This window comes from Candoia aspera, chromosome 1, assembly GCF_035149785.1.
Source record: "Candoia aspera isolate rCanAsp1 chromosome 1, rCanAsp1.hap2, whole genome shotgun sequence".
Lineage (NCBI taxonomy): Eukaryota > Metazoa > Chordata > Lepidosauria > Squamata > Boidae > Candoia > Candoia aspera.
This window is the reverse complement of record NC_086153.1, coordinates 227,137,879-227,164,754: the sequence shown is the minus strand read 5'-3', so window position 1 is coordinate 227,164,754 and position 26,876 is coordinate 227,137,879. Positions and strand designations below refer to the sequence as shown.

At 40.0% G+C, this 26,876-nt stretch overlaps 1 protein-coding gene across 5 annotated transcripts in view; it reads left to right on the top strand.

The window, feature by feature from the left end:
• The window catches only part of TTLL4 (tubulin tyrosine ligase like 4), a 28,921-nt gene extending 2,844 nt beyond the window's left edge, over positions 1-26,077 (top strand). For 2 of the 5 annotated variants that reach the window (XM_063288912.1, XM_063288915.1), the window contains exons 2-19: positions 6,256-7,718; positions 8,904-9,025; positions 9,775-9,838; positions 10,298-10,422; positions 13,753-13,863; positions 14,555-14,631; positions 15,579-15,773; positions 16,256-16,338; positions 16,758-16,886; positions 17,553-17,675; positions 17,931-18,029; positions 18,437-18,571; positions 19,009-19,146; positions 20,704-20,806; positions 23,835-24,045; positions 24,631-24,701; positions 24,937-25,019; positions 25,663-26,077. In XM_063288912.1, the coding sequence (XP_063144982.1) occupies positions 6,256-7,718; positions 8,904-9,025; positions 9,775-9,838; positions 10,298-10,422; positions 13,753-13,863; positions 14,555-14,631; positions 15,579-15,773; positions 16,256-16,338; positions 16,758-16,886; positions 17,553-17,675; positions 17,931-18,029; positions 18,437-18,571; positions 19,009-19,146; positions 20,704-20,806; positions 23,835-24,045; positions 24,631-24,701; positions 24,937-25,019; positions 25,663-25,813 (3,483 nt within the window). In that variant the 3' untranslated portion in view covers positions 25,814-26,077. Of the gene's footprint in view, positions 1-210; positions 311-6,255; positions 7,719-8,903; positions 9,026-9,774; positions 9,839-10,297; positions 10,423-13,752; positions 13,864-14,554; positions 14,632-15,578; positions 15,774-16,255; positions 16,339-16,757; positions 16,887-17,552; positions 17,676-17,930; positions 18,030-18,436; positions 18,572-19,008; positions 19,147-20,703; positions 20,807-23,834; positions 24,046-24,630; positions 24,702-24,936; positions 25,020-25,627 lie in introns of all 5 variants that reach the window. The other 3 variants (XM_063288916.1, XM_063288913.1, XM_063288914.1) reach the window with 3 other exon arrangements.
• The last annotated feature ends 799 nt before the right edge of the window (positions 26,078-26,876 follow it).

The following is a 26,876-nucleotide window of genomic DNA, read 5'->3' as shown; positions in this document are numbered from 1 at the left end:
GTCTCATGTTATGAAAAAGGTAGCACCCAGTTTACAGCAATCAAGAGATGAATCTTAGTGATGCCCTTCATTTTGCTTGAGCCTAGGGGAAAATTAACTTATATCTGTTAATTCACAGTGTTGACTCTTTTTAACTCACTCTTTTGAGTTATTGATGTCAAGGCAAGTTAGAACATGCTAAATGTTTACAACTCTCTATTTATTTTACAGTAGTACCAGGAAGCAATTTGTTTTTCACATATCTGATTTGTACATGAATGGAAACTACAGCAAGAAATCGAAATGCTGATTTTTGATACACTTTAGGAAGGTCAGTAACCACTACTTTAACCAGTATTTCAACATTAACAGTTTCTCTCATCTTCTTAGTATCATTATATCCTCCCTAGGAATATTCAAACTATAGTCTTTATTGTTTTCTCTGTTTTTTGTAGTGGAGTCTCAGTCTTATCAAGCAATTAGAGATGAATTTTTAATACATGATTTGGCTTTGGCATTATTGTTTATAGTGAGAGTTTAGAGCCAGTTTGGTATTGTGGTTAAAGCAGTAGGCTAGAAACTGGGAGACAGTAAGTTCTAGTCCTGCCTTAGGCATGAAGTCAATTAGGTGATCTTGGGTCAGTCACTCTCTCTCAGCCCTAGGAAAGAGGCAAGGGCAAATACTGCCTGAAAACCTTGCCAGGAAAACTGCAGGAACTAGTCCAGGCAGTTACTAAGTGTCAAAACTGACTTGAAGGCACCAAAAAAAAAAGTTTGCTTTTAGTTCCTATCAAAAAGCATTCTACCATTTAAAATTAGTAACAGTTTGTTTTCTTGCAGCATTTCTAAAAATTGAGTTCACATATTGTCCAAAGTCATAATTTGGCTTGCTTGGTATTGGTTTAATTGTATTATGGACTCAACCATTTTAGTTTATTTATTAGACCATGGTTAAATCAATTCATAGCATAGTCCAATGTGTAAAAACAAACAGTATCTGTTAGTGTATAAATGGAGGATGGGAATAGAAGTAATCAATGTATTCTTATTTTACACTTTTTAAATATTAGAAAAAATAAGACCTAGTAGTTTTATTATATGTGTTTAGATTTTAAAGAGATACTAGTTCCATATTACACAACTTGTTTCATTAAATATAAAGTATATTCAGTCCAATAAGCATTTCTGAGAATTATAATTTTCTTGGTGGCACTCTCACTGGATAGCTTTGACAGAGAATAATAGATGACAAATGGAGTTTTATTTCCATAATAAATTAGTCCAAATCTACTTTGTGGACTATTATAAGGACGTGGTCTCCTAGACTTGAAATTACTGGGTGTTTTTGTCAAGAAAGGAGAACAGTTTTCCACCAAACAGCAGATGCTATTCAAAGTTGTTTGTAAGGTAACTTTTTTAGAGGTTGCTATATCATATTACATGGTCTTGTTTGGGAGAAGGCTGTCAATGCTATGGTTAATCTATTTTCAAAGCTCAGATAAAATGTACAGTATGTGTCATGAGTAAGGATGGCGAGCAGGGGGCTCCCATCCAGACTGTTAAGTGCATGCGTAGCACTGAGGAATTGGTCAGCCATTCAAAGAGACACCGATCGGGCCCGCCTTAACCTTTGGGGTTTATATGTCTGGGTTTTTCCCACGCTTCTTCAGTTTGTTAGGATTCCTGTTATGTACTAGCAATAAACATTAGAGACCAGTTCCTTGTCTCAGCGTGTTTCCTGGCTGCTAGGACAGTATGTAGGGAATAGTGCTGTTGCCTTTAAACATTGTTTTGTGCCAGTTATTAGTGTGTTAGTGTTCTTTATGAAAGAACAAAAAGATACTGATAGGATTTTATACATTAAATGTGCAAAAAATCTTTAGTTTTTTAAAATCGGTATCTTTCCAAAATGCTAAATAGATACAAGGTAGAGTGAGGAAATGATATATTTGGTGCAATAGCTTGGCATTTGAAATCATATTTAATCCTTTGTGTATTTATTGGGAATAAGCTCTACTGAACATTGTTGGACTTCTAAATAAATATTAATAGACTTGTTAAGTTCATTCTCTACTAAATCCTTGGCAGTATTGCATTACCATTATTGTGTTAATTTTGAGATGCAGTTCAGTCATCCATAAAGTTTGCTTTTGAGATGCTTCTCGCTGCACATACTTATTAAAAATTGTAATTGTCACCCCACTAACATGCAGTTACAGAAAGTAATGTTAAAAACTTTCTAAATCAGTCCTATTTGAAAGTTTTGCTGAAACTATCAGAAATCTGATTTATGTTAACCTCAGTGTAATATATTCTTTATAAACAATCCTTGAGCATATCCTTTTCCTGTTACATACACACAGGTAGACATGCCAAAATGATAGATGGATTTGTATGCTAAGAGGCAACACAGTAGGGCCAGCATCTTGTATTGTAATAGTTGGGGTTTTGGTAAGGGTGGAGGTGGTTGTGACAAGAGTTATACCTATCATTTTAGTGAAGGATTTTAACAAAGATAGGTGAAAAGGTAAAAGATGCAACAAAGATAGAAGAACTTGATAAGTAGAGATATGCTCAGGTTTTGTGAATCCCAAATTAAAGCAGCTTGATCTGGATGAATTTGAAAGCAGGAGCATTTGAACTGAGGTAGTATTCCTCTAAAGAAGGCTGAAACTAAATTAACAAAATTTTGGAAAGGATTTGAACTTTGGAGGGCCCAGAGTAGTGGTAAGGGCAAAAATAAATGCATTCCTCCCTAAGCTCTCAGTATAACAGAAAGCTCTGGAAGGTATACAGTAGTGGTGAGGGAGAGGAGAATGATATGGTTGTAACTGATAAGTATCATCCCTGGTCACAATGAATGGCTTTACCAAGTGCTCCAGTCACATTGCTTTGTGGATATATGTCATAACAATTTGTCTGAGTCAGTATTCAATGCTTTTTGCTAGTCTCTCATATGAGCAGGGAGGATTAAAAACAGGTGGTGTCTTTGGGATCTAGGAGAATGTAACATTGAGTACATGGTTAAAAGAGCTGTTTGTTCAAGCCTTTCTTCCTTTGCTGCTGTAGCTCCATGCATTCTCAGACTTCGTTTTTTGATCAGTTGGCACCAATCCAATAAAAACCTTTTGAAAGTTGTCCCCAGCTCTTTAGCTCTTAAAACTGCCTTCTGAAATGTTTCAGGAATCATGCTTAGGGTAAAAGGGAAGGTAAAGGTGTCCCCTGCACAGGTGTATCCGACACTAGGGGGCGCTGCTCATCTCCGTGTCTTAGCCAAAGAGCCAGCGCTGTCCAAAGATGCTTCCGCAGTCATGTGGCCAGCATGACAGGCACGGAACACTGTTGCCATCCCACCGAAGCGGTACCTCTTTGGCAAGAGCTGGGGCGAGTGCAGGAGATCACTCCGTCACGTGGGGCTAGGGTCTTGAACAGCTGAACTTGCAACCTTCCAATTGACAAGCCTGGTGACTTAACCACTGAGCCATCGCACCCCATTAGATTAGATAGATTAGATTAGGGACATCTCTGTTTTTGCTACAAATTGCACAAAAAGAAAAAAAGGGGGAGAATGTGATAAAACTTCTCTGAACCTATTTAAGCTTGGAATGGTTGATATCTTGAGAAGAGTTAACTTCTGAAGAGTTAACCGTTGATATTAAGAGTTAATAGTTGATATTTTCAGAAGAGTTAACTTAACCCATACAGTATATCTATTTCTACCAAGAAATTTAAAGGTGACTAGTAATTTTATTTATAAATAACTTAAAATTTAGCTTAATGTTCAGAACAAAGAATATTCAAAATAGACTCATTGTGGCTATTTAAAGAAAGACACTCTTTGTGTAGGGCAAAAATCCTAAAGCCCATTAAATTACCATAATCATCTAGACAGCGTGTTGTATTTTTAAAGTTTTTTTTATATTTGTCATTTGACAAATATCTCAGGTATGTCCTTCCAGTAATGTGTCTCATTATGCTAGATGAGTTTTGAATAGGGAAGGTATTTATAGGATGGGCTTTAGAGTGGGCTGTAAAGGCTCTTTTGATCCTATATTGCATAATTTTATTTCTCCGCTCGTGTTGGATTTTGATCTCTGTGGCTCAAAAAAAGGGGGGGGTATTTTTTTTTCCAGACCCTACATATGGTGCATATCAAACAACTTGTTTACAAAGAGAAACTCTTTTTAACCTTATGGGGGTGAAGAGTTATTAAATTTGTTCATACTTGTTGTGATGAAGGTTGGAAGTCACATCTTTATACAGTATGTTTCTTTTCTTTATTATATTCTTTGTTTTTTTTTCTTTTTCCTGTACTTTTTATTCTTTCCTTTCATTGTCTTCTCTTTCTCTAAGTTTAGTTTGTATTAGTTTTTACTAGGGTAATTACAATTCTTAATAAAAATTATATATACAAAAAGAAAATGGGTCCTTTGGCAACTGATGGCAGCTTTATTATCCATCTCTTCTCAAGTATGCAAACTTTTGGCTGATAGCAATTCTTGATTGGTTTGGAATAGGAGGCTTAGGCAGACTTCCAAGATAGTTCTGCAGGGTACTGTGTTGAGCTATTCAGTGGCTTTTCTGGGAGAGGGCAAGAGATGCAGCCCACTCCAGTATGCAACCAGTGGGCAAATTCTTGTTCTAGAATGTTAGTGTTGACAGTTGTCTTGGCCTAAGAAGCAGTTTGCTTGAGATAGCATTAAAGCCTGTTATGAGAGCAAAGGTTGCTCTTTTCTTTTCAGCAAGAGCTTAGAAGTTGAATTTTGATGGGGATAATATTCCTGAAATGGGACGTCTGAGGCAACACAATATTTTGTGAAAAAGATTTGACCCCAATAACCTTAAATGTTTTTTGTCGCTGCCTTTCTGGTAGAACAGCTTTTTGAAGGTTGTATGCTTGTGAGAGTATTTTGAAAGACCTTGAATGGCAGCAGTTTTACAAGGAAATGGATACGAAGGCACTTCTCTAGATCAATATTTATCTTTCACTGCTTAGCATGCATATGCTGTGGTGAATTCCTGCAACAAACTTAACGTTTAGCATCTAAAATATTACCAGGTAAAATGGTGCAGTGAAAAGGGAAATACAGAGGCTAATCTCCATTAGCTGTATAATGTTGATGGCTGCAGTTGTGAGAATGGAACTAAGCTTTGTTTGTGCCTCCCTTCTTCTGCCTTTCTTGGCACGTGGTACAAGAGGCTGCTTGCCTCTGCATTAGGCATCCACAGAGAAGGAACATCCAGGCTGTCATTGGTAATCTTAGGGTCAGTTTTTCTTTATCTGCATGCAAATGGAAAAGCAAGAGAAGATTAATCAATTTAAAGAAGATGCATTAGCCAACAGTACAGTTTTCTGAACAATTAGCACCATTTTGGTACTGCTTTGATTATCAAAATGTCAGCTAATAATTATCAGCACTCAGAGCCTTTTCATGCAACACAGACCTGCTTTTGGGGGTATGCCTGATTTTTCAAATCTCTGTTATTACATATTTGTTAGGGTAGTTAGAGTGGATTGGAAGATTAAAATTGCTTAAATATACACACTGTGCCTTTTTACAAATGAACCAACTCTGTGAGCTTGTATGTGCTGTATCAAAGCTGTGTCATAACAACTCCATGGAGGAAATATTGTCTGGCTGGGCAGCCAAGGGTAGGACCTTTAGGCTTGACCAAAATGTTAAGCCGTAATGTGATTTGGCTTAGCATGATGTGTAAAGTTGAATTTATGTACTATGGTTTAATATCATCTGCAAGTCAGGTCCTTGTGGAATGTTCAATTGACCGTGGTTTTTTAAAAAACCCATCTTTGTTATGTGTGAATACAGCCATAGTTAGAATCTAAATGCTGGGGCTGATGTGATCAACAAGGAACTGCTGTCATATTACTGAGGACCCTTCTTTCAAATGTCATAAAAAGAATAAGTTGTAGATAAACCACGACTGGCAGAATATGGACTCTTGAATGAAGGTGGGTATCAAAAACTTTGATAGAACCGGGAAAGCCACTTGCTTTTTTACATCATAAACAGATACCGAAGATGTTATAGCACATTCCCTTGTGGAAACAAACACGCTTTGACTTTTTTTTCCAAAAGCTTCCTGAAGCTTCTATTTATTTCAGCAGGTTCTGTCAATAACAACCTGCATTGCAGAAAATTCCCCTTTCATGGTCTGTCATTCCTTACTCACTGTAACAATGAGAGTGAGGCCAACATTGATATTTTCCTCTTGATCAGCTCACTGTTTTCATATATGTGCATCTTTTTTTTTCAGGCTGGCCATAGTAAAAATGCCGCTTTGACCAACTCCTGTTCAACAGCTGTGATCACAGAAGGAGTGGGATGGCTCTACATGGCCTCAGCAGGGCCAGAAGCCTATAGCCTAAGCCTCAAAAAAAGAAGCCAGTTCCAGGTGCGCATTTCACCGGGGCGGTCAGTGCCACCACTCACAGAAAAGCTCCACAAGAGCAAGTCTTGGTACCTTGCTAAGCAGCAAGTGAAGCCTGTTTGGCAGCTGGAACGAAATCATGTGACCACTTTGCAAGACACGTGCCCGGTCCACTCAGGGATCTCTTCCCAGCATCCCTGCCTCTTGTATCCAGAGCCGTTATGTAGGGAGGCAGTGCTCCCGAGCCCACTTCCGCCTCAGGCCCATTCTCTCCCAAAATTTCTTGGGAGCACCTTGCTCTGTCGACGGTCCTACTTTAGACACAAGCCCTATCGGAGGCTTGAGTCCATCTGCTTGCAGCCTAGCACCTTGGAGAAGAAACCTCTTTGTGTCCCACCTATCTATCATTCTGTCCTCAGTAATACCATGTCGTCTTCAACTGTGGATCCATTTCTTATGCCAAGCACAGCTGGGGAGCGTTCCAATCCAGTGTCAAAGGGTTTTCTCCTCAGCTCAGGGAAACCAAGCTCCAGTGTGTACAGACCAGTCCTAAACAATAACTCTTTTTTGAGGCCAGCTAGTGCAAAAGTGCCTTTGCAGCAGCAGCAACCACTACCAGCAGAAAATAAGAAGCTGAAAGGATTGTCAAGACCTCCAGGATTTTCCTGGACCCATTCTGGGGGAAACGGAGATGGCTCTCCTGTGAATCTAGAAAAGAAACTTGGAAAAAACAGCAGCTCAACCTTTGAGCAAACCTGTGCCAAATCTCCTCGCTCACCTATACACAATGGCATGGTTCTTAAATCAGAACGGCCATTGTGGCACCTTGAGGATGGTGAGACTAGATCACAGAATCTGAAAGAACAAGATGCACGGTTGACAGAAGCCATGAGGAAACTAACAGCAAACGGTATCCGGAAAGTTAGTACTTACAATGAGTTTGGTCACCGTATTGATAGCTCTTGCCTTATGAATTCCAGCTTCCATACTAATCTGTTCAATCGGTGGAAACCACACATTGTAGCTCAGATCACCCCAAAGGAAGTGCCAGCTCCCAGCTCCCTGAATTTAGAACCTGGTAGCCGCCATCAGAGCCTTATAAGCACAGAAGTTGCCGATGTCTGCACTAAGCGTATTGATGCTCGTTTCCTTGCCTCTGATTCTGAAATGCCCAACCATAGCCCCTTGAATCAATTGGTCAATCCCCCAACTGTGAATATTGGAGAACAGGTGGTAACAACAGAGGTGTCCCCACGAATGACAGTCTCGGAGGTAGAGACAAAAATTTCCACTCTTCAGTTATGCATGGAAGCAAAGTGGGGGCAGCCTACTACTGTGAAAGATTCTGAGTAAGTACCATAGCCACGGTCTCTTTGTTATACAGGAATAGTGTTGGTTTTCAGTATTGTTACAGGCTGTCAATTATCTGATACAGGATATTTCCCTTTACTGCACGATGCGGAGTGGAAATAGGGTTTATATTACCACATTTCTGTTATTGTTATGTCCCACAACCCAGCCTAGTGCTCCTCATTAGGTTAGGGCCTCAGATCCCATAATTCTGGGAATGTTAGTGCCAAATCATCTAGAGGGCGCTAGATTGCAGAATTATTTTATTTATTTATTTATTTTCTATCCCGCCTTTATTGTTTTTATAAATAACTCAAGGCGGCGAACATACCTAATACTCCTTCCTCCTCCTATTTTCCCCCACAACAACCCTGTGAGGTGGGTTGGACTGAGAGAGAGGGACTGCCCCAGGGTCACCCAGCCGGCTTTCATGCCTCAGGCCGGACTAGGACTCTCAGTCTCTTGGTATCTAGCCCAGCACCTTAACCACTAGACCAAACTGGTTTTAATGGGATTTTATTGGAATTTTATCCTGTATTTATTTGAGTTTTTATTGTATATTTATTCTGTGTTGTAAACTGCCCAGAGTCTCTCCGGTCGGAGGAGATGGGCGGTGACAAATTTGATAAATAAATAAAATAAATAAATAAACTGGCTCTATGGTGCCCTAATTTAAGCCTTACTACAGTATGTGGCTCTACTGTATCTTCTGGTATAGGTTTTGTTTTGAGGAACTTATATCAGTATTAGAAAATAGTCCGATAGGTGAAGCTGCATCTAATCCTGAGAATACAATGACATGTAATGTAAGGTAAAGGTAAAGGTTTCCCTTGACGTAAAGTCCAGTCGAATCCGACTCTAGGGGGCGGTGCTCATCTCCGTTTCTAAGCCTTGGAGCCGGCGTTGTCATAGACACTTCCGGGTCATGTGGCCTGAGAATACAATGACATGTAATGTACTTAGCCCTTAATTCCACCATGTCAATAAAATGGAAGATTGCAGCCATAGGAGGAGAAGGAGGGCTTTTTGGGGGGAATGCCCCAACTTCATTTGTTCTTGTCTGGGAACTCTTCGGACCACTGAGGTGAAATTGTTTGGCTGTTTCCTTCAATAGCAGGGTTACAGGGATAAGTATAAACTACCCGGAAGGTTTCACTTTGCCATTACAAACCTTTGTATTGTAGCGGTGTAGTCAATCTACCCTTGCTGGACCAAGCAGAAGTAGAGGATGTGGAAGAAGAACTTCCGGATGGCTTGGAAGATGCTTGCAGTCAGGATGAGGAGGGAGAAGAAGAAGATGGGGAAGGTCATTAATGTTTGTTTATGTTCCCTCCTTAAGAGCCTCATGTGGCCTTACGAATGCCAGCTAAGGTTGACTCAGCCTTCCATCCTTCCGAGGCCGGTAAAATGGGGACCCGGCTTGCTGGGGAAGGTGACGACTGGGGAAGGCAATGGCAAGCCACCCCGCTCTATAGTCTGCCAAGAAAAGGTCGCAAAAGCGGCATCCCCCCAAAGGGTCAGACGTGACTCGGTGCTGGCACAGGGGACCTTTCACACATGTTCCCTCTGTAAAGTGCAAAAGTCCAAGAATGTAATAAGCCAGAGAAATAAGAATTTTGGTGTACTAGTTATCTCCAAAGACTACAGATTCTAATTACTAAGGATTCAAAACATAAGTCAGATCTAATAAGAAATTAAAATTATTAGCACTATAGTAGTAATCTTTACAGTTGGACATCACATATTAATCCATAATATAATACCAGGAGAAGCAGAAATTAATAAAAGAACTAAGATCTATTATGTCTGTAATTACTGCTAGCTTGAGTTTATCTGTAAAGTGTAGATAATTTTATCTACTTGTGAATATTTCTTTCTTGCAGTATCTAATTAGTTGTGCTCTAAAGAAAATAATGTGCTGGCTTGATTTGCATTTTAATGATACATTCTGTCGCAGTACTAAATTATTTTCTTTTATTCAGAGCCCAAGTTGTCTTTAATCTACTATATCAAATCTGTCCAGTGTGAGTTAATGTTCTTTGTCTTTCATTTCAGGTGAATCAGATGGTTCCTCATCATCTGGCTTATCCCCCAACGGTTCTGTTGCTGTCATATCTAGGTTAGTGTCAGAAGTGAACTGTGCTGCTTTCAGTCCATAATACACTAAGTAAAGGTAGAGTGTCTGAGTTAACTGCATGAACATGTCTGTGCACCCAGACTGGGCTTAGATAAGCCCAAATAATGGATATATGTATGATTCTGGGCTTGTTCTGTTTGCCTTGCTGAATCTGAACTTAGACTGGTTGTGTCCTCACAAAAAGAAATAGAGCTACTAAGTAGATGGGCTGAAAAATAGCTTAGATTCCTTTGTTTTCTGAGCTGGTGCTTCTCAGCCAAAGCAAAACTCACACTTTCCATCAGTGTTAGAGGCCATAGGAATTAAATAAAACTGTGTATAATAGCAACAGAAATGCAAGAAAGATTTTGTGCTGCTGGCTTTCCCAAGGCTGCTTAGTATTTATTTTGGCTTCTTTCTTCTTGTCGCCATATAGTTAGGCAAATCTGTTTCTTTTCGTAGGAATTGTGTTGAGGGATTAGTGCCTCCACTTGAGGGCCAAGAGCGAATTATCAAGCCAGCTCTTACATATAGCCTCTTTCCCAATGTGTCTCCTACCATATATTTCGGAACCCGGGATGAGAGAGGTAAGGCGGATTTGAATTCATTGCAAGAAGCATTTGGGGCAAAAGAAATTGATGGTGGGGTAGAGATTGGAGCTTAAAACAAGAGTATAAAGTAGAGGGTTGACAAGGGGATGGATACAGTAGCTCAGAGTTCCTGGTCTTTCCTATTAAGTAACAAAGATGTTTGATGAAGACGAGAGGCGTATATAAATCTATGCATGCTTATATTGGTGGAGCTATACAATCCTGAGATCACTGAAACCAATGCTCTAGGAATGCTAATACTTTATAGCCATTCACCTGGCTTTCATACTTAATGCCCCAGTAGATGGAGTCATTTGCTCTCTGTGACCTGTCCTAGGTAGCCTGAATGAGTCACAGATTCCTTTGCAGAAGTGATGGGCCTGCTTGTGTTTTGTTTGGCTAAGCCTTTTGCATATTCATAGTCATCACAGCAGCCCATCCTAAATGCTGTTTTATGCATACTGACAGAAATGGATGCTTCTTGTTATGGCAACACAATTTCGTGGTGTGGTCTACTTTTTTTTTTTAAAGAATTTTATTAAGTTTCAAGACAGATAAAAGCTACAAAAAAACAAAAAGCTACAAAAAAAGAAAAAAGAACTAAAGTATAAAAACACAAGAGAATTTTTTTTCAAATTACAGAAAGATGTGACTTCTGACTTTTAACAGCAAGGATATACAAAAATGTTTCATAATTTATCAATCTCTTACTCTATATTAAACCAAAACCACATTATTTCTAGAAATCATTCCAGATTAGCACATTATAAAAATCACTAAGTACAGTTACTCCCTCCCCTTATATTAAAATAAAGAAAAAAATTCATATAAAGCTCCTAAACAACTTCCCCCCAAAAGACACTTATTTAATTATTCCCTTCCTACCATTATTCTATAAATTTCTATCTAATAAAAATCGAACTAAAAAGCACATAAATTGTCTGCCATTATACTTAATAGTACAACAGTTTTAATAATCTTAAATCTTAATAAACACAAAAACACAAAAATCAAAACAATAGCCTTAAATCAAATCCTTAAAACCATCCAAATAAACATTTTTAATACCCTAATAATCTTAATCCAAATCCTTAAAAACAACATTAGTCAAACCCTAAAAGCAATCCGGATAAACATTCTTTAACCCTTATTCCACTTCAAAATAAACCAGAGCATTTACATATCCCCACAATGTGCACAGAGCTTTTCTCTTGAAAAAATCAAACAGCCCAACTGCCCCCCTCAAAGATTTGAGCTTCTCTTCAGAAAACCTCCCATACAGAATGACCCCTTCTTTTTCATGGCGTTCTACCAGAAAGTCAATGTCACTTATTGTTTGCAGATCTCGATCTCTCTCCATTAAATTTCTCCAACTCCACTATCTGATCTTCATCCAGCATCTCAACAGAAATCCCGATCTCACTCTTAGAAGAAACATTTCTATCACTATTGAATTCCTCAGTTTCATCCACCACATCCCCAACCAGATGGCACATTAGACCTCATATTTTCCATGACGTCCTGACTGTCTTGCATAAAATCTTGGTGGAAGTCAGAAAGAATCTGTTTAAAATCCTCCATGTCTCACCCAGTAGATTATGGCGCCCCCTAGGAGCTTAACCAGCGAAAGTCGAAGATACGGAAAAGTTCCAGAATATATTTATACAAGCGAGAGAGAGAGAAGCAGACAGTTCCCAAGGGAAAGCAGAAACAGAAAGCTCAAATCAGCCGATTCAGTGTGTAGGAAAATGCTAATATCTTCAAATTTAGTATAAAAATAATAACAGGAAGACAATTGTTTACTTTCAATCCTCCTTTATATTTGGAAGGAAAACTAATTCCAAAACTTAAAAAAGATTTTTTTTAAAAAGTAATCCCAAAAATAACAATAAGCACTAAGAGAACCAGGTTCTCCTCGCTGTAGAAAGCCTCTCTTAGGGTATGCATACTTAAAAACTATATATGAATTTGGTGATTTAGAAATAAGGTGTCCCTTTAAAGCTACAGCGTGGCTTGGAAAATGATGATGGTCCTGCCTCCCAGGTAACTCTTACCAGTCAAATGTGAAACGTTGTTTGCAAACTTCTGGCTGCAAGCAGCTGTCTGGAGGACAGATGAGGTGATTCCAGGTGTTTTCCTTTATCTGGAGAACGTTCCTGGGCTTCAGGGAAAACTGCCTGAGCCCGAAAAAAATTGCCCCCTTGTCAGCTCTGCTCACTAAGCCCACGGGCACAGCTGCTCAGTCCGCTGTGTCCAGTGTGGTCTATTTTCTAATCTTACTCTGTCTTCTGTCCCAGTAATCTGATCCACAACAGAGAATATAGAGGATTTTTTATTTTTCATGTATTAGGCGCAGTACACAACAATAAAATGAAGCATCAGAAAATGAATACAACAACGCATTATAATCCAATTTAAGATGATTACTAAAATACAGAGCCTCTGTAACCTGAGTAGCTCCTAAGATTTCAAACAGTTTTTGGAATTTGTATCTAGATGATAATATGCTTCCACATAAAGAATCAATGTTTAAATCAGCTTCTCAAAAGCCAATTTAAAAAAATACTGCCTTTTCAAATTTTGGTATGCGGTCATTTGGCTCCCAAGGACTGGTGCTAGATAGGAAAGCTCTCAATTGTGACATGGCTATTTTAATATCAGGATATACCAGTGCACTCTGGTCTGAAGTTTGGGTTGACTGCCCAGGCACATGACCTACAAGCAGATTTTCCAAATTAATGTGTCTATGCACAAGGCCCAATGAGTTAACACCAGCAGTGTAAACTGGTATCTTGTACAAGTATCCAGCTAATGTAGGAATTGGCAAGAGAAAGAGAGGTGGCTGTCTGTAGAAGGTTCAGGATCTTGTGAATTGCTCTGTTCTGCACCCAGGTTGGGGAAGAGAGAGAAGTATCAGAGAATTTAGCTAACAGATAAGAGAGAAACTGAATTAGAATAAAGCAGCTCTTTCCAAACAGGTTGGGATGATATGGCAGGAGCAGCTATTTCTTTTCTTCTCTACTCCCCTCTCCCAGATGATGAAGGATTCTCTGCTAGAGTTATCTATTCCTGGGAAAGAAAGGAAATGTTGCATTCCCAATTCAGGTATTTTTTGTTTCTAAGACTGAGGACCATTGTGCTATAGGCATGCAATGGAAATTCTTTGAAAGTCTTCTCCTTCATTTGATAGTTTCAGTCTCTTTCCTCCATGACAAAAGGCTATTTTCTCCAAGACATTTCCTGCAATTCATGACAAATTGATTTTTAAGAAATAGGTGTTTCTTGGGTTTGGTCAGCCTTTACTCTTGGGATCTACTTCCTTCTTAGTGGAGAAGCTTCCTTGGGAACAGAGGAGGATGCTGCGATGGAAAATGAGTACAGTGACTCCAAACATTGTGAAGCAAACTATCGCCAGGTCCCACTTCAAAATCAGCAGAAGTGAGTGCTCATCAAGCTGGGAGTGGTCTGTGGGTGCATTTCTCTCCTTGCCTTAGAGTCCACAAAACTTGAAAAATTTCACAGAGTTACTATGTGATAGTGTTGGTTAAAAATGTGAAAATCCACTTTAAGAATGTAGAGTTCAATAACATAGTGCTCTAATGGTGGCTGTTCCACAGTTCTTCTCCAAGTTTTGGGGAAGCTTTCTGGTTGTTCTACCTAGGTGTATCCCTTTGGGCGGTTCTCTTTGGAGTGTTATTGCTGCCATGTGTTCTGGGCTTAAAACAGCTGGAAAAGAGGATGCAAAGATAAAAAGGGGGTTCAAAAATGGAGTAAATTTCACAAGATTTAGCAACTCTTGTCATACTTGGTATATACTGGCTGATTGGCTGTGGTCTGTGTGTGATAATACAGAGTTGTAATAGCCCTTTCCAGTGGACCATAGTTAGATAAGAAATGGGGATCTATTAGAAAAAAAAGGATAATTGTCATTTGGCATTGGATATGTTCCTGTGTTCTAAAAAATTTATTATGATATGAAACTGTTCTTGGATCAGATGGAAGAGGGAAAATATTTAAAATTTATATTTCACAAACTGAAATGTTTAAATTATTATATTTAAATTATTTGAGCATAGTCCAGAAAAATGGATTGATTTTATTCAGATAATTGTCTCATAATTGCCTATAGGAAATAATGACTGGCTGGGTTGCTGGGGCCATCACATGAAGTCTCCTGGCTTCAGAATTGTCAAAGAACATCAGAAGGTATGTGATATGGTCAGAGTGCACATGAACATGTTGAAGAACAAAATTAATGTGGAGACAAAAGGTATAATCTATTTTATCTTCTCTCTAGCCCTCCCTGTCCTGCAAAAAAACCTTTATATATAGCCTGATTTTTGCTGCAATATTTTTTCCATCCCCCCTTCACATGTTGTTCTTAGTGGCTGTACTTTTAAAGGAGGGCTACAAGCCTGCAAGACATAATAACTGGTTCATACAGTGTGCTTAACTAAGACATCTAAGGGTCCAGTGTGTTGTGGGAATCCTGTAACCCAGCCAGTACTGGGGTAAGTGAAGGGCAGCTTGAACAGTGAATCAAAGTGCCTTCATCTGTGTAGCTGTTGTGGAAACCTAAAACACCATCACCCATGGGTTCCAATTTACCAAATGTTCCCCATTAGTCCACCAAAGAAATAAGATGGAGGTATAAAGTAGCTGAATGTAAACTGCTTGGTTGTGAAACTCAGTACCAAGACACATGTTCTAAACACTAATTGGCTGTAGTACTCAAGCTGCAATATTTCCATTGCAGTCTGTCTGGCCAGTAGGGAAGAGACCATTGATACAATGAAACCTTGTAAGGACAATCCTGTGCAAGGGCTCATGGGATAGTACCAGGGAGGGCTGGAGGAAGTGGGCAGAGATTCTATAGTCCCCAGAATGATGGCACTTGACCTGGTTAGGGTACTTGTGCACATGCAAAATTAGTAAGTTATGGTTGGGTTAGCAGCTGGCTAAGTTTGGTGTCTTGTGTGAATTCAGCCATTATAGATGTGCCAGCAATGATCTTTGCACGATCTATCTATAGGAGGTACAATCCATGGATTTGGGGCTGTATGAACAATACTGATTCTCACCAGTATAACTAAATTTGGGGAGGTGACTGGAACTTCATTATTTTGTTCTTTCTCCTCATTTCCTACCTGCAGTTGAACCACTTTCCTGGCTCATTCCAAATTGGTCGGAAAGACCGTCTGTGGAGAAATGTGTCCAAAATGCAACTGCGCTTTGGGAAAAAGGAGTTCAACTTTCTGCCCCAGTCTTTCATCCTCCCTCAAGATATCAAGCTGCTCAGGAAAGCTTGGGAAGATTGTGGGAGTCGTCAGAAATGGATTGTGAAGCCGGTGAGGGTGCAGAGATGGTCTGATTCAAATGTGGATAGGCCATGTTCTTTCAGCTTTCTGCTTTGGTCCAGCTATGTTGCTCCCTGCCTACCCCAGCATACAAACTTCTACTCTTCTTTCCCTCTAGGATTTGCACTTGCTAGATTTCTTTACATATGCTGACCTTGGCTGATCGCAGAAATCCTAAGCAGGTTCAGACTTAGTCCTTAGATGGGAAACCACCAGGGAATCTCAGGGCTGTAGACTAGACATGTTTGAAAAAACACTCTAGAAGAAGATGGCAATGACAAACCATTTCTACACTGTTGCTAGCAAAACATGAACATGTCCATGTAGTCACGAGGAGTTAGGCTTGACCTGAGGGAGACTTTACTTTTTACTTTTGTGTACTATTGTTAGATTTCCAGATTTTTTTCTGATTTTTCAGTTTTGAACTATAGCATAGCAGTATATGGTTATGTACTTCTCTCTCTCTCTCTTAGCCAGCTTCAGCTAGAGGCATTGGAATACAGGTCATCCATAAATGGAGCCAGCTGCCCAAGCGCAGACCACTGCTGGTGCAAAGGTAAGCAAGATTTTCCCTACGATTTATGGTATGCTGGTTCCCTCTCCTCCTGCAAACAAGATAAAATGGGCTAAATCAAGGAGACATTATATCTCTGAACATGTTTCCTGCCACTGTAAAATCCATATTGTTCCATGAAGTTGGTTTCTTTTGCCTTCAGCTAAAGAGCAGAGCAATCATGGAGTAGCTATTGTTAGTGCACCAAAGTGTCTTCTGAAATTTGCTTGGAGAAGATCTTTTTCTGTAGTGTGGAATGGTATTTGCTGAAAGTTTCATCAGGGGTGTCTCAAATGCTGTAGGAGAGAAGCCATCTCTCAGTTCTGTCACTGGTGGTAAAGAATGAAGTACAGTGGCAGTCCTAAGGCTTGTTCTTCCAGAATGAGCTTCCTTGTACCTCACTGTCTCTTTCACTCTTCCAGATACATACATAAGCCCTACCTCATTGGTGGAAGTAAGTTTGACCTAAGGATTTATGTTTACGTGACGTGCTATGATCCTCTACGCGTCTACTTGTTCAAAGATGGACTTGTTCGTTTTGCCAGCTGCAAGTAGGTTCCTCAGGAACTGGTTGCCTGTAAAGGGATTGAAAACAACATACATAAGTTGGCCAGGATTGCGACATGCTGGAACATGACCTGAAATTACATTTCTCAGTTCATGAATCGCAGATTAATAGACTATATCCTTTTTTAAATAGCCATCTGTTATTCAGGGCCAGTGTCATTCTGTACAGGTATCTTGCTTTAAGCCAGGTATGGGAAGCTTGTGGCTCTCTAAATATTGCTGAACTGTTAATAAAGCCAGCTAGCATGAGCAATACCGAGAGATGCTGATAGTTCTAGTCCAGAAGGGCCACCGTTACCCTCAGCTCCTCACCAAAGCAATGAGTACTGAATGCCTATTGATTGCTTCCACTATGTAGCTGAGGCTGTAGGCTTCCAGGCTTTTTCTCAGTAGTCAGTCCTGACACCAAATCAGTATTTTTAACCAGGTCAGACAATCACCTTTCTTTCTGCGCTTTCCTTTCTGTCGCATGTACATACATGTACAAGGTGGCTCAGGTAGTGGCTTGGTGCAGATTATAGTATTAGAAGATCAGGGTGTGCTTCTGTTTTGTAGCTTATAAACAGCCAGCAACTACCATTGTCTCTTGCTATTCATTTCAGTGTCTATTTTTCACAAGGTAAAATAGGTTATTCCTTTGCTCACTACAGATACTCTTCTTCCATGAAAAGTCTCAGCAACAAGTACATGCACTTGACCAATTACAGTATCAACAAGAAAAACATTGAATACAAGTCTAATGCAGATGAAACTGCATGCCAGGGCCATAAGTGGTGAGTGTCAGGACATAGAAAGGAGAAGCATATTATGGACGTTCTGTTGTTTGAGGCATCTAGCCAGCAGATGCTGCCTCATCTCTATAGTTCTGAGCGATCTTTGGTTGATGGGCAAGGGATGAAGTCTATCTTTCATTGCATAGTCGGGTACGGGCTGTGTTGCCTTTTTTCCCTTCAGAAATGGAAATAAAAGATAGTGATCTCATCTGGCGTAACATTCATTTGTTTACACGCTGTGTTCAATCCATATAGGGCACTAAAGGCACTTTGGAACTATTTGACCCAGAAAGGAGTTGATAGTGAAGCTATCTGGGAGAAGATAAAAGATATTGTTGTCAAAACCATCATTGCGTAAGTTGTGAGATGTCCTTACTCCTCATTTTTGTCTTTTTTTTCAGCCTTTCAATTAACTAGCTGTTCTCTTAGCTGAAGACGTCTGTTGAAATTTGCTTGCTTATGAGCACGTGTATCTGTTGACATAATTCATCTTATCTGTACTTCAGGACTGAAATTATCACACAGTACTCTTCCTTTATTGAAGTTAACTTGATTGACACTATCCCATCTTAATCTTAATAATTTGAATTAGGAGGGGATCTGTGGAAACCTCCTCGCCGAGAGCCCCATATCAGCCGTAAGAAACTGACACTTTGGTTTTGTGATTCACTTGTTCTACATACATAGATAAATGATTCATAATAGAGCAAGTCTTGAGAAACTGCCTCTCTGCAGGCTGATTTTCCTGTTTTACCTTTCAGGTCAGAGCCCTACATAATCAACCTTGTGAAGATGTATGTGCGGCGTCCTTATTGCTGCCATGAGCTGTTTGGTTTTGATGTTATGCTGGATGAGAACCTTAAGCCATGGATCCTGGAAGTCAACATCTCCCCTAGGTAAGCTGTGCTTGATGCACCACCCAGTGCAGGCTCTCGTCGCCGTATTCCTTGCTATGTGGAGACTATCCATGACCTTCAGTTTGTTCCACAAGTGTGTGCTGACTCTTTTCATTGTGAAGTCTTTGTATTGTTAAGAGATTTTTCCTGTCGTTGCCCCAACATCTTAATGAGAAGGAATTAAGTGAAAGGAGCCCTCTGTGGGAGAGTAAGATGGTGAATATAAGATTGGTTATGGTGTGACTATCCTGAACAATATTACTGTGAAGTTTTGAGATTTTCACAGCTGAATTGATTATCCCTTTGCCAGTTTTTTTCTCACTGCTACTAGCTTGTACTAGCTTATACTTTACATGAACAGCTGTCCTCAGTGTGAAAGCCAAAGGAAAGAAGATGAGCCTGTTAAAGTTTCTGAGAATATACTTTTTTTCCTGCAGCCTTCATTCAAATTCTCCTCTTGATGTGAGCATCAAAGGCCAAATGGTCAGGGATGCCCTTAACTTGGCTGGCTTTCTCTTGCCTAATGCAGAAGATGTGGCTTCGCCTTCTGGAAGTGCCAGCAGCTCCACAACCAGGTCAGAGGTCACAGATTACAAGTTCAGAATGAGAGGCCAGTGATGGAAATACAGTGCTTCTTTCAGCGCATGATGCCCGGCTCAGCACAGCAGTGTTCATTTAGCTATGTACTGTATATTTTGCTGTCATACTGTATCATGTGAACTTCAATGTACTGAGAGCCTTAGAAGAATATTTCTAAGAAGGATTTGAAAACATCTGGTTATTTATACTTCAGAAAAGTATAAATAAGGGGTATATCTGTAGGCAATTATAATTGTTTTAGACTTCTCCTTTAGCTGTTACTCCCTCTTACCTCTAAGACTCAAGTACTGAAGAAGGAAGAGGAGACCCAGGATTAAGTCCACCTTCAGCCATGGAAGCTTAATGATTGATTTGGGGCCAGTCAGTTTTTCTCACAGTTACCTCTCTGAGGTTGCAGTTGAGGAGAAAACAACCTCACATGGCTGTTCCAATGGGGAAAACTGGAGGAGGGGTCCTGTGTATCTTGCTGCTTTTTGCTCCTGGGGGAAAGGCAGGATAAAAATCCAACAGATAATAAATATATATAAAATACCTTTCTTTGGTAATACTCCATAAGGTAAAGGTAAAGGTTTCCCTTGACGTAAAGTCCAGTCGTGTCCGACTCTAGGGGGCGGTGCTCATCTCCGTTTCAAAGCCTTAGAGCCGGCGTTGTCCGTAGGACATTTTCCGGGTCATGTGGCCAGCATGACGACACGGAACGCCATTACCTTCCCGCCGAAGCGGTACCTATTAATCTACTCACATTTGCATGTTTTCGAACTGCTAGGTGAGCAGGAGCTGGGACTAGCAACAGGAGCTCACCCCGCCGCGCGGTTTTGAACCGCCGACCTTCCGATCGGCAGCTCAGCGGTTTAACCCGCAGCGCCACTGTGTCCCTTTTACTCCATACATCTGATTAAATAGGCTGTGATCCAGGAACATTTAAGCAACAATAATTTGGTTAGTCTTTAAGATACTGTGTGACGGGTGTATGAGCAGGAAAAGAATTAAGCAAAAGATTTTTATCAGTGTTATACTTGATAAAAAAGTAAACAGTTTTTCCTTGATTAATCCTCTAAACCTGTGTATTCTCCAGTGTCAGCATGGATAGGGATGATGCAACATTCCATAAGAAAATGTCCTTATGTGTTTGGGTAAAAGTAATACAGAGATGGAATTCTCTAGACAATGCGTTGATCAACTGTTTTAACAGGCCAGATTTCAAGCAAAGTTGTATTATCCTTATTTGATTATGTAGTATGTAAGTATTTGTGTATTTCTGGGTCATATCAGTCCCTTAAGCCAAAGATTTGCCCACCCCAGCTTGGAGCATGTTGTTTCAAAACTGTAATGTTCAGTGTTCTTTGGAAGCTTTGCCTGCTCTTTTATTAATGTGGTGATGGGGGTTGTTTTGTTTTGTTTTGACTGCCATTGAAATAAACAACTTGTGTTTGTTTACCTACTTTTTATCACCTACTTTGTAGGTAATTGAATGGAAGGCACTGGCCTGATTAGTTCTCTTGATTAATAATTTTAACCATTGTGATGTCTAGCTTGAACACTTTCATGAAGGAAAAGAACAAGCCATCTGTGGAGATGCTTACTGCTGAGAAAACAAAAAAAGCCTATTACTTGACTCAGAAAGTGCCAGAGCAGGTAGGTAGTAGTGGTGGCATACTTTCCCTGACTCTGAAGTCTGTGTGGCTACGTCTTCGGAAGACTTGCATTATTGTTTTTCTTTGGTTTGGGGATTGTTTGAAATTCAACCAACTGCTCGTGCCAGTAGAATTTCCCACTAGGAAAACTAGGAATGTGCAAATGTTTCAACCTCAAACTGGCTGTTTTCCAAACCCAAAGCATGCTTTTAGAATTTTGTTTCAACCTTAGAACAAAACGTGGCTGATTTGAGTAGCATTGTTTCAGGTATTTTACCTGTTCTGAGCACTGTCTTTGGACTGTTTGATGGGTTGTCTTTGGCTTGTCTTTTTTCATACTTTCTCCAGTCTAACAGTATGGCGGCAGGGTCCAGTGCCATCCCTGCTACTGTTGGTTTAGACTGCAGAGAGTGATGTGGAAGTGCAGTATTGAGAGGAAAGCGTCAGTTAAACACATGGACAGACAAATTAAAACTGCTTGCAGCCTCATGTCTGCCATATGACTAGTAAGTTACTTTTATTTTTTTCAAAAAATGCTTAGCTATGAGGAAGTTCGTATGAGTGAATGGGATGCATTTAGAATTGATGTGGACTGCGTGTGTGTTGTGCTTAATTTTGCAAGCAGATATTACAAGATGCTACGTGCATACTTCTGTGCTTCATAGACAAATGTTGACAATCCTGTTAAGGTAGTATAAATGCAAAGATTCCTAGTACTAATGATAGTTTGCTTGGTTTGAATACCCTGTGCATACTCTTGTGTCCTGGTAATGTTCAACTTCAGATAGTGTTTAAAATTCCACAGTGAATTTAGGCTGATTTGTTGAGCTTTGTTTTGTTTGTTGTTTATCATTAAAAACCAATAGCCGTTTTTGTAGCCCACAGCCACCCTAAGTTTAAGCAAAGATAAAAAGGAAAAAAAACAGATTATTTTGCTCAGCTTCTGCCAGGTTGCAAAAAGAAGGGAGAATAAAGAAGCAAGCCAAATTAAAAATTAATATAATTACATTAAAAATTAATTAAAACAACATTTTAGAAATCTTCATAGGAGTGGAGGAAAGTACAAGTTGTGGCTACCTGCCTTGTTTATCTTCAGAAGTAGAGTTGCTAATTGAAAGAAACGTTTAAAAATTTGCTCTTTTATCTTAATTTTTTGTTAAAGCATCTCAGAGTTTATTTAAAGCACTGAAATTTCTCTGCTATAATGAGAACTGGGGAAGGGGGGAGCTTTCCTGATAATGGGGTCTAAACTAGATTTTCAGTGAGTGAGAACTCAATTGTATTTCCATTACTTCCCATGGAATTTGTTTTATTCTTTTATTTCTTTTTTATTACTAACAATTGTCTCTTGGGCCAGTTTTTCTGTCACTTGACTGTGGCCTGCTATCCCACTTACTCTTGTGGCTCTGGATCAAAAACAAGGGAATAAGAAACCTTATTTTCTGTGGCCAGAACACTCTGAACATTTTTAAAGTTTTGCTCAATGCTGTAGGCCATGAGTTCTTAGTGGGTAGCTCAATGAAGTTGGAATACAGGTAGTCCTCACTTACTGACTGTTTGTTTAGTGACTGTTAGAAGTTACAATGGTGTTAAAAAAAACAGCTTTACGACCAGTCCTCACACTTACAACTGTCACAGCGTCCCATGGTCACGTGATCACCATTTGGGTGCTTCGCAATCAGTGTGCCAGTTGCAATGGCTGTTGCAGCATCCCGCGGTCAGGTGATCACCATTTGCATGCTTTCAAGCCAGCTTGCGACAAGCAGAGTTAATGGAGAATGTGGAAGTAAAATTGTAAGTCACGGACATGTGTTGTTTTGCTTAATGATCGAATGGGAAGTGACGTTGTAAGTCCATTGCGGTCATGTGATTTTCCACTTAGCAACCTTGGTGCTTAGCAATGGAGTTGCCGGGCCCAATTGTGGTCACTAAGTGAGGGCTACCTGTACTATATACAGTACTGGATGCCACATTTGAAAAGGTATAATAGAGCTGGAGAAAGTATAAGAAGAGGGCAGCCAAGATGATCGGGGGGAATTGAGCACTTGAGCACTATTCTTCTGAGAAAAGGCTAGGCTATTTGGGACCCTTTAGCTTAGAAAAAAGGCAGCTGAGGAGGAACACAATTAAAGTGCGTAAAATTATGTGTGGCATGGAGAACATGGACAGAGAGAAGTTTTCCTCCAAAACACGAAGTTTTCCTCCAAAACATAAAGATCATTCTCAGAAGTTTAGTGGAAGGAAATTTAGAACAGACAACAAAATTATCCACACAGGTCATAATTAACCTGTGGAATAGGGTTAATAAGATGTGGAGATGGTCACTAGTCTGGATAGATTTACAAGGGGATTGGAAAAATTCCATGGAGGGCAGGTAGTTCAAAGGCTATTCATTTTAAGATTAATTTCTGGGTCAGGGCAGCATGCTTCCAAACACCTATTGCAGAGGAATAACAGCAGGAAAGGGGGTATTATGAGCATCCCAAGGCCTCTGGCAGAGCTATTCTGAGCTTTTTTGCTCATTCAAGCAATTTTTAATTTTGTTCTATCAGGACACAACCAATTTGGAACATTCTGACATGTTTTGAACTGAGCTATTATGTTGCAAGCTTGAAATAAAATGATCAGCAATGAAATTTGTATTGTAGAATGCGTCTGTTCAGTTTGTCAGCCAATCAATGCTATTTTTAAGAATGCACCCTCTCCCCACACCTTGCATGCATACTGCATACACACACATAGCTATTGCCATATAATTTGGGCTGACGAGTTCTCAGTAACGTGCCTTAAAACACACAGTAATATTTCGGATACCTGACTTGCAAGGCTTGCTTGCTTAAAGTATAATGGAGGAATTTAAAAGTTAAAGCCTTGCCTCAGCAGACTTCTGTTTCAGTGCTTCTCCCCTGTTGCCAGGGAGGGAGGGGTTGTGTGGCTGAGTTAGGCATGTCAGAGTAGCAAACACTGCAGTGAGGTTAGAGAAGTGAGACATTCCAGAAAAGCTGATGCCTTGTCATTCTTGGCCCCAGGAATTCTGTTCCACAATCCTGGATGTTCTGACCCCAGATGATGTGCGTATCCTGGTAGAGACAGAGGATGAGTATGCTCGACGTGGGCAGTTTGAGCGAGTCTTCCCCTCACGCCTTTCCATGCACTATTTACGCTTCTTTGAGCAGCCGCGATACTTCAACATCCTTACTACACAGTGGGAACTGAAATATTTCTTGAACAGATCCAAAGGTAAAAATAAAACCTACAATTTTCTTTCTCAGGCAGTACCTTTTATAGGACAGGGAGCTACTAGTCAGTGACTTGGACTGTCCTTTCACTGGATGGAATACGTGTAGAGTTGAATAACCCAGAGCTTTTTGACACTCCTGAAATCATTGCAATGATCGCCATTCTGGACTGCCAGCCAAAGTTACAGGCAGTGCTGCTGGCTGGATCAATGCTATCCTCTTGCGTCTAGCCAGCAATAGGACCTTGCAGCCAGATTTTTCAGTACAGGGATGAAATATCTCTTCCCTATTCCTCCCCACCATTGGGTCTCTGCCCCAGTTTCATAGGCAACTTTCAAGTCCATTCCCCCAAAACTTGGATGTGCCTAGTTTATAACATAGACTAAAAGAAGGTTCATTATCGTCAAAGGAAAACCGTATACTTGTAGCTTAATATTTGTGCCCTAAATAGCAAGGCCTGAATGACATGCACCTCTCCCACCTCTACACACTTTCCTTTTGTCTGAACAGTGTGATCAGTGAAATTGCTTGCATTTACTCTTCCACAGGAACTTGCATTTCACTTGGTGGCTCTTCTTTTTTGCAGGAGTGGAGCTGCTCAGAAATTGGTGTCACAAAGGTTTTCACAACGGAATAGTAACAGATTCTACAGTGCTGGTAAGAATGCTTCCCTCTTCTACTCTTTCAGGAGGACATACTACAGTTTCTTTGCTTGTTGCTACCTAAGGGGTCTATTTGTGATGTCTTTGCTTAATGGCCCCCAACTACTTTTCTTTAATCCAGTAATTTTGGAGATGTCTTAGCTTTCTGGGAGAAAGAAAGAAAAACCTTATCTCAGCAGCCTTTTCATCTGACTCGATGCCCTATTCTGTGCTGTCTCTCTTAACTGCAGTGGACACTGCCAAGACATCACCTGTATTTGAAGAATGAACTCCATATAAATGGCTTGAGCAAAGTGGAGCCAGGCAGAAACAGGTGAAACCACCAGACACTATATTTTGATTCTGTTCTTTGTTGGTGGGTTAGGCTGTGCTTCCCACTACCATCTGTGCTTGCCTACTTTGAAATGAGCACAAGCTTGAGTTTGGTTTAGTTGCATGTAGGGATGACTGCTTGCTTTGATTGATTTTTAATTTGTTTTTTTTTTTTGGCTTTTTTAATGATGACACAGACACATTTTTAATTTATTTAATAACATTATTTATAACCCTCTTGGGAAAAAAATATTCAAGAGCATGATGGTATTTAATAAAATGCTCATCTTGATCATTTAGATCTTAGTGGCCCAGATTAGATGTAATGCTAAATCATATTTTAATGCTGCATGAACAATCATAATTCAGCCTTGGGCTTGTAATACTGTTCCCCCCTGTACTGGGGGGTACATGCTAGAGGTAGAGATACAAAGTATCTACTTAAAGCAAACATATTTTCTAATAAGGGATAGCTTTATCCCAAAGAACATCATCATTCCCTTCAAGTTCAAGGGTAGCATAAGGCAAACAGAAAGATGATGAGTCTATCAGTCTGATAAATAGCATGCTTTGGAAATTACTTGCGCCCTTTATTTTGTTGAACAACAGGGATGGATCTTTCTCAGGACCTGTTTTCTTTTCAGCAGCAAAGGCCCACGAGATGGAGAGGAGCCACTCCGAAGCCCTGAGCTGAATTCTTGCACTCAAAGCTTACCTCAGATTAAGTACACTGGTGCAGCTCTCAAGAAGTCCACCATCCCTCATGCCCTCAGCAACTCAAGTGTGATAAAGTGAGGCGGGACTGAGCAAGGGGCCAACTTCCCCTCCTTTGCAGTGTCAGGAGGGGGTGCATGTGACCTACCTCAGTGGATGCAAGGAGAGCCAGTGTTGGAAACATGGAGAGGACCTCACCTAAGAATGCAGCTGCAGAACTATTTTTTGGAAATGGAATTGGGACAAAGAGGAAATGCTTTACTTGATCAAAAGGGACAAAATACTGTTTATAGTTTTTTTTTAATGACAAAGTAAGTTTCTAAACACAGAAGCTTGGAAAAACTATTTAACTTTGGGTGTCAGTTTCTTGTAGTTTCTTGTCTTGTCTTTGGCATGTTCCTCATCACTTGAGCCATAAGTGCCTCTCACTGTTAAATGTTACCATGTCAAGTTAGACTGGATACGGTTTGCCTTTGTTTCAATATATACAATGCCTTGCTACCTTGGGCAAGATTTGGCATGTATATAAGGAGTCTCTAGTCCCCTGCAATTAAGCTTAAAACAAGTTCCTGGTTAGCAGGGCATTGCGGGAAACCATCTTCAACATGTCTTCTGGAGCACTAGTAAAGCAGGCAAATTATAAACTCCTTGGTGCACAATCTGGACTTGGATGGTATATGTGAGATCTCTTTAACTTTATAATCTTTGTATCTGTATATGTTCACATTTCTTAATATTTTGGTACAGTAACAGGGTTTAGTGTCTGCAAATAATTTCTATGTATTTCTTAATCTGCAGAGCAGCAAACCTTGGGATAGTTTAATTAAAAAAACAGCAACAACTCTCCAAATGCTGTTCCCCCCAAAACAAGGAAACCACTCAGCTCTATTCACTTTGTGTCTTTGCCCTCAGTGTAAGTGCTTGTGATGGATTCTTCAATAACAGGACCTCATTCTTTTTGTTCTAGTTTGGTTTTAGGACTGGAAATCAGTGTGAGAACCCTCTTCTTTTCTGATTAATTCCACAATATACATACACAGTACACACTCCAGCTTCTTTCTCCCTCAAAGGAGACTTCATATCGCTTAAATATGGGTGTCCCTTTTGAAGTTCTGCATCCTCAATCAGTATTATTTCCAATCAA